At 35.6% G+C, this 7,798-nt stretch overlaps 1 protein-coding gene across 1 annotated transcript; it reads left to right on the plus strand.

Moving 5' to 3' along the window:
* Positions 1-980: 980 nt before the first annotated feature.
* Positions 981-6,994, plus strand: LOC114928013 (amnion associated transmembrane protein). Its single transcript, XM_029299098.2, has 6 exons — positions 981-1,481; positions 1,984-2,285; positions 2,368-2,503; positions 2,593-2,830; positions 3,521-3,674; positions 6,193-6,994. Exons 1-6 carry the CDS (start codon positions 1,197-1,199, stop codon positions 6,524-6,526), a joined length of 1,449 nt encoding a protein of 482 aa, XP_029154931.1. The 5' UTR covers positions 981-1,196; the 3' UTR covers positions 6,527-6,994.
* The last annotated feature ends 804 nt before the right edge of the window (positions 6,995-7,798 follow it).

Consider the following 7,798-nt stretch of genomic DNA (forward strand, 5'->3'; position numbering starts at 1 on the left):
TTAATGAAAGCTAACACTTTATTTTAAAAAAGACAAAAAATATTGTAAATGTTTTTTTTTTTCTTTTTAATTTTTATTCTGCAATTGAGTAATGAATTTTATTATTTGTTATTTCGTGCATAATTACAATGACAATTTGTATGATAGATAGGAGCAATATTTTATTATGTGCTAAAAGTTATATTTACCTGTAAACATTGTCAATATTGTACTTGTTCTAATATTGTTCCAACTATATTTTTAATCGTTATCGAGAGAAAATTTACTCTATCGCAAAATATATTGTATCTATCTTCAATGTCATAATAAATCTTGTAATGTTCTTTTCGTCATATGTACGTGTATAACATATATATATATGTGTGTGTATATATATACCTTCAACTCCATTTTCAGTTATTTAATTACTAAATGAGAATTTAGTGATAATAAATGTTGATCTAATGTTTTCATGTGCGCAAAATTGCGATATTTATATATATAGAAATATTCTGTTAAGTATACCATTATAATAAACGATAATAAAAGCAAATATATATTGATACGTTTAATGTAAATAGCGGAAATTTAGCTTTCCATCTGATCTTTCAGTTTAAAATAAATAATTGTTAATAAAATAGAACAGTTCAAATTCAGAGAGATTTATCTTCAATTTATGTTGATATAATTTAAACGTGTTTGATTGCAGCTCTTTTAAACGAACATATTTATCCATTAATAATTTTTCAATCTTGATGAGAGAAAAAGAGAGAGAGAGTGAGCGAGAGGAAGATATAATTTAATATGCTGTAAATCAGAATAGATAATCGATTCGTTGATTTTCAACGAAAATTAACAAATAATAAATACACTTTAATTTCAACGAGCCATGAGACTCATGATGAGACTTAAACGCGATAAATAACACAAATCCATACTCTATTATCATAAATCAGACACGCCCCCGGTTTGGCTTTGATTATCGGACACACAGTTTTTAGTCATCGAAGTTTTCACGCTGCGTTCGGTTTCTTTTTCTCGTACAATTCCAAATTTCGGAAGGACTATCGTAAATTATTGATGAGGATAATGCGTATAAATTCTTTTTACCGGTTTACAAACCCGAGTAATTAAAAATTAATCGAGAAGTGGACGTGTTACACGTATTTACATATATATTGAATCAATTGACAGTTATATTACGAAATTGTAATAACATGTTTGGCTTTTGTGCGCCAACTCGCAAAATCGACGTGCTGTGTGTAATTATCCTGATATCAAAATATTCCTCCGCTTTTGAGAAGCACTGGCTTCCAGATTTGGAATGGCAAACCGTAAACAACTGGATGGACAATCGCATTCCAGAAATCGACAATCGAGTAATTTTCCCTCGACAGACTCGACATGCAGTGGGAATCGCCGTAGCTGACAATTTAAGGCTATCCGGGATCGATTTATCCAATCAAGGATTGCTGGTCCTGCCTAGAAACGGTAAACTGCAAGTGAGGAGAATTTATATATTTGTTAGAGAGAAAACATACAGATATAGAGAAATGATTATATTAAAATTAAAACATATTTGAGCGAATGATAAAATAGAGAACGAGATGATGCGCCCTTTTTCCCTATTTAACATATGTATTTCCAGATGAAAGATATTATTCATTTACGAGATATCGTAGTAATTGCGTCTCGCTGACACGTTTACAATAATTGCGATATTAATGTTTTAATGTCGGCGCATCATTTGCTGGTTAATTCGAAAATCGTTAATTAGAATATTTATCAGTGAGAAAGAGATCGTGTAAAATATAATGATAAGGATATGAAATATTGAAATTTGCGCAATTCGTAAATAAAATGATTGAACCTATTTAATATTTATAATTTTTTAAACATTTGCATAGAAGATAATAAAATAAAATGAAATAATTTTTTAAACTCATACATAAAATATTTATGTAAAATATAAATATATACGCCTACTCTTGTGTGTTGCACAAGCTGAGCAATTCCAGAGCGGATGCAAAGGTCAGTAAATGGTCAAAGGAGGGTAATTTCTTCTGGGCGGATCCCGCAAATTGGAATGGCAGTTCGGTAGCAACACCGCATCTTGAGCGCGTTCCTTGTCGTCTGGACGACGTTGTTCTACCGAGCGTAACTCGTACTTTGAGTGTCCTTTTACCTGTGAGAGAAGTGGAGGTGAAATCGATTCGACTTTCAAACGAGAAGCAGCCGTTCCTCGAGGAGGAATGGACGAATTTTCAAGATCGTAGAGAATTCACCAGAGGTAGATTTACCGTAAAGTGAGTTTCGCGCCCCCTTTTTTCCCTTAACTTCTCGTTTGCTCGAGCGAAGAAGATTGAAAAAAAAATGATATCTTTCCAGATACACCGAAAATTATCTCCAGCGCGATTGCGCGAAATGCTTCTGTCAGGGAGACTCTCAAGACGACTATCTCGAAGAGATCTGCGCCATTGAGAGATCGAGATGCGGTTTCACGGATTGCGAATATCCTCTTGCGGTTAGAGATACTTTCAGAATCATCTTCTAGTTAGTCGCGGAAATTTATTGATTTATTCGCACATTCTCTCAAGTTCATGGACGTTTCAGGTGGAAGGTCACTGTTGTCCTTATTGCGGCGGACGCGTTTCCACATCTGGAGCACATGTTTCGTTAGCGATGGTACAAACCGCGGCGGACGAAGCTTTGGAAGGATACACCGAGAAGATTGCCTGGCATACCAGACGCAGTTGGAATGGAGGCGTCGAGGTCCTCGTAAAGGAGAAGGGAGATTATTCCGGGATCGCGATACAGGAGGCAGTGGAGAATCTGAGGGAGATGTTGCAATGTCAGTATGCCCCTGTGATTTCATTTTTTTAGATAAATCGATTGATTTGCGTGGTTCAAATAGAAATTTTTTGCGTAATGTGATGAAAGATAATTTAGAAAGAAATTTTTGTTTTATGTTTTTTCGAGGAAATATGCGTATATAATTTGTTTGTATATAAGTTGTTTGTAACCGCGTAAACAAAAATATTTACGTATGTACGTGTGTAAAACTGAGAAAAAAATATTTCTTTATTTATCCTGTTCTTATCGTTTTTTAATTTTACCGATATTGACGTGCCATTGAATGACACCTACGGCGATAACAAATTTTAATTTAGTTTTATAATTGGAATGCGTAAACAATCGCGATCGAGCAATATACTGCTTTTTATATTCATATTAATTGAAATGTGATTTATTTTCCCCTTACAAATTTGATTATATTTCGTTTTTCTATATACAATTTCCAGAAATCAAAACATTTATTTTAATTCAGTTTCAAGCAGTGAAAAATATTTTAAAAATAATTGTTATGCTTTGTAAATAAATATTTTTCTCTCAATCTTTTTATTTAACGTTATTTATCTGATTATAGATTTAGTTTAGACTAGGATTTAGAGGATAATTGTTCATATTCTAATCAAAGATAGGACAATAAGCTTTTTCTGCGGAATTATCTAATTAATGTTCCATGTAAATTTTTAATTAGCGACGGGAATCGAGGTGACAAAGGCGGAGACAGCCGGAGCAGCTATGAAAGATTCCCGATTAGCTGTTACACTCGGACCTCTTCTCGGGACACCTCTCGTCGTGATCGCTCTTCTTCTGCTGGCCTTCCTATACTTTGGTTATTCTTTAGAACAGTAAGTGTGTGTAATCCTTTTATTTTCGCGATACCCCTTTATCTATAAGTCATCCCTCAGAGGTATACAGGGTATCCCAAAATTAATAGTAAACCTGTTAATTCCTGGAATCATTTGGAAATAATGTTTCCTCAGCGAAAATATCGAGGGAGGTCATTTTTTGCATGTTTCCAATTTTTGCCACCATGTATCTTCATAATTAAGCCTTAAATTAAAATTTTATTAAAGCAAACTCTACATGAAATTGTGATTTTGATAATATTTTATTTCCACAAGGCTTACTTTGCAAAAGACCCCTTATTTTCCATCGCGTATAACTCGAAAATTATTGACATCTCGACATTTTTGTTGAGGAAAAATCGTCTCTAAATTATTCCAAGAATCTGACATTAACAGGTTTACCAGATCTGGGACACCTTGTATATATCGATGCGGATTACAAGGAATTATAAGAGAGACGGTTGTCGACGTCGTTAACTATATTCCGCTTTAATAATAAACTCAATATGTTTCACGGGTTGTGAATACCACCTGCCGTGACACGCCCGGCCCCGAACACTCGAGAAATCGTGTCAGCATTTGGTGCCCGAGCATTGTACCCGAGATTTGCATACTCGGTCGAATGAAACGCTATATATATATGAGCAAGAGCTCAGCATTCAGTTCCGTTCAATGCGCGAGCAAAACGCGTTAATCTTACAAACTTTTGTGAAATTAAAGCCTCGGCGACAAATGGAACCTTTTCTTCTTCTCTTTTTTTAATAAAAAATATTTTTGCGCGAAATGAGAGGATTATTGAAAAACGTTACGTCAATATTGTCATTAAAATATATTGTCAATATTGTCATCAGCGGAATTGAAAAGGAAAACTTTTTCCGGTCTCTCTCTCTCTCTCTCTCTCTCTCTCTCTCTTCGCGATCAGCTGTTCGTAGCCTACTTTCATGCAAATATTACATGTCATCGCACTCGGGAGTAATAATAATCCTGTCAAGAAGGGAATGTGGCAAAAGAATGAAGAAAGGAAAATAAAGTTTTGTGGATATAGAGTATCGGACGTGGAAACAATTGGTACAGCGAACTCCAGAGTACAAGTTTCGACTCTCTCGGATCTGACGGGTCTTCTATTGACGGTTTTACACGTCCGTAAAGAGAGTGGAAAAAGCAATTACACGGATTACCAGCACGATAAACGCGACGTGTGTATGTGTGTCCTCGCTTTATATCCGCGCTCATTTCCGGCTGTAACGAAGAGCGCTATATTAATTTCCTTTCGCGAAGATAATACGCAAGAACTGAAGAAACAAGCGAGAAAGAAAATTTTCTCTCGCGATATACCGTTCCTTTTACGTCTGAAACAAACATAAATCGATCGAAGAGAACGTCACGCGCGCTAATAAACTTATTACTTTAGCTTGACGTAAATCTCAAAGGATGCGGGGATAACTATTTAGATTTAATGACTCCCAAATTGAGCGAGAATGCGGGATGTAAAACGTTCGCGTGCACGATGTAAATTACAAGAGAGTTGCGATAGAAGGACGTGTTGTGTATAGGGATATATAAGGAGTATAAGGGAGAGAAGACAAGATTGCCTGCAAAACTCCATCAGGTCGGTCGCAAATTCGCAGTTGACAAAATTCCGCCTCCGGAGAGTCACGGCTATTAAATTTGCAGAGAAATGGAAAACGTCGAATTCTGCGGGACCCTCATTTCCCAGACATTTATTCGATACGACCGAGAGGCCGAGAATAAAATCGAGAGAAAGAGGGAAGGGTGTCCGAGATCAAGTAACGGAGGAAGGAAGTTAAGTCGCAAAATGGCCGCAAATCGCAAGGGTATTTTAATTCGCCAAGTAGCGATAGAAGGTGGTTTAGCTACCGGCAAACTCAATCCCGCGTTCCTTCATTTACGAGTTTAACGTTTTCCGACGCTAATTCCTTCAACCCGCGCATTCCTGCAACTCACTTCGAATCACAAAGAGCTTGAGTTCTCTCTCTCCCTCGTTCGTCTAGCATTTAATTAGTTCAACTCCCACGAGACCGGGTCGACTTGTCGGTTTATTATTGCTCTCGGTAGGCTTCGTGCCGAATGGAATTGGCCGCCGTATAATTTTCTTGGCTCGCCTTACAGCCCGTTCGAAGCCGAAGTCTTGGAGATTAAAGTCTTATTTGGCGAGTTATTGCATGGATACATGGTTTTCTCGACACAAGACATCTTTATCTTCAATATAACTGAAAGAGAACGTGTTATATAAATCAATTCAAATGTAAATTTCAAGTAATACAAGCGTGTTTTACTACAAGAATATTATGTTGTTGCGTAATATGCGAAACATCGCAATTAAAGATTTTCCGATTAATTAATTAGTCTTAATTTTTTTAGAGAATTTTTTTTTATCTATACTCTTTGAGATTCACTAGACTAGATTTATGATCTCTTGAAAAAAATAAGAGAAGGATTCGAGAGGTACATTTTGTGTATTATATTTATTGATCTTGACGGAATGTAATTTTTGCAGTGTTCTCTCGGGATGTATGGAAGTCGTCTCATCCGTTCGTGATGGAATTCGGGCGGACAAGCAGAAACACGGATTCGCCCGTTTCGAGAACGTTCCCGAAGGCAACGTTCGGATTGCCGACGTTCCCGGAACGAGCGGACGAGAGGCTGACGATGACGATGCCGTCAAAGGGATAACGCATGTCGCAGGTGGCAGATTCGAAAATCCCCTGTATAGGTCTAAGAGGGATAAGACGGAAGAACGTAAGATTCTTGATGCACCCCTCAGCCTCGCCACTCTTAAAAGTCAGATAGATGATCAACTGGAAAGTAAGGAGATGGATACCGAGGAATAAGAATTCAATTCCAAAATATTACATTAATTAAGTTTTATGATCTTAATTGAGAAAATAATTGAAATTGTTGAATAACAATATATATTAAATTTTGAAACTTTAGATTGGCTTAAAAAATATATTTCAGAGAATTTTAAATAAAGACTTGAAAAATTTTTTCAAATAAATGTACATGTACATTGTATATGTATTTGTCTCAAATCTATAAAATCTATTATACATATATAAATACCGTCTGTCTGTCTGTCTGTCTGTCTGACCACGAACTACTCTACTAAATCTCTATTAAATATATATACATATATAAATTTATATATATATATATATATATATATATATATATATAATATATATGTTTCGGTGCCACTTCGAGCTATCTTTAGTTTTTGTATAGAAACTAGACAACATAAGCGCGCGCTATCTATGCTTTCATTAAACTCACGCGAAACTCTATACTCCATACATCCATCACGCTGCGCGGTTCGCGCGAAACTGATTTTCGTGCGGGGTATCGCGAGCGCGGGCCCGATGGTCACATGACCAGTGGTCACATGACCAGTAATCACGTGACCATTGGTCATGTGACCATCGGGCCCGCGCTCGCGGTACCCGCACGAGAATTAGTTTCGCGCGAGCCGCGCAACGTGATGGACGTGTGGGGTATCGAATTTTGCGTGAGTCTAATGAAAGCATAGATATTTAATCACAAAAGATTATTGTAGAAAATTTTGTTTCTTCGTTCGTATTTTTTGTAAAAGATTTAAATATTGAATTTTTATGCGTTAAAAATATAATTAATTAATATATTTTTTATGTATTGATTGCAATAATAATTTTTGTATGCATGCGTCACAATTTTTGAGATTTTATTATCAAAGAATATCATTTCGCTTTGCGTGCGTAATTCGGTTAGATTAAACGACATGATATATATATATATATATATATATATGCCACATAAATTTAGTATTTATAAGAAAATTGTATCCCGATGAAAATATACTCCGACAAAGAAATCTCGAAATTCGAGACTTTCGAGATGAACCGATACATTTAAAAATCGACTTACATGTCCTTTTTAAAGAAGGATAAAACAAAAGAATGAAAAAAAATTTTAGGCACGATAAAATTTTATAAAATACACGTAGATCTTTTGCATCTAATAATATATCAAGAAAGAAGAAAACAATAGAATTATTATTTTTGAGAAAAAAGATAAGGTGATAGTTTCGATTGTACAGCGTGTAAAGCATATGTATGTATGAAGCGTAC

The sequence above is a fragment of the Nylanderia fulva genome, unplaced genomic scaffold (genome assembly GCF_048542155.1).
Source record: "Nylanderia fulva isolate GAGA-0341 unplaced genomic scaffold, ASM4854215v1 Scaffold12, whole genome shotgun sequence".
Lineage (NCBI taxonomy): Eukaryota > Metazoa > Arthropoda > Insecta > Hymenoptera > Formicidae > Nylanderia > Nylanderia fulva.

What these genes read in the sequence shown, in the direction of transcription:
- LOC114928013 (XM_029299098.2), top strand. Translation starts at nt 1,197, where the DNA reads ATGTTTGGCTTTTGTGCGCCAACTCGCAAAATCGACGTGCTGTGTGTA. An exon ending in ATTGCGAATATCCTCTTGCG is followed by an intron (nt 2,504 to 2,592) that starts GTTAGAGATACT and finishes TGGACGTTTCAG; the next exon opens with GTGGAAGGTCACTGTTGTCC. An exon ending in TTTGGTTATTCTTTAGAACA is followed by an intron (nt 3,675 to 6,192) that starts GTAAGTGTGTGT and finishes TAATTTTTGCAG; the next exon opens with TGTTCTCTCGGGATGTATGG.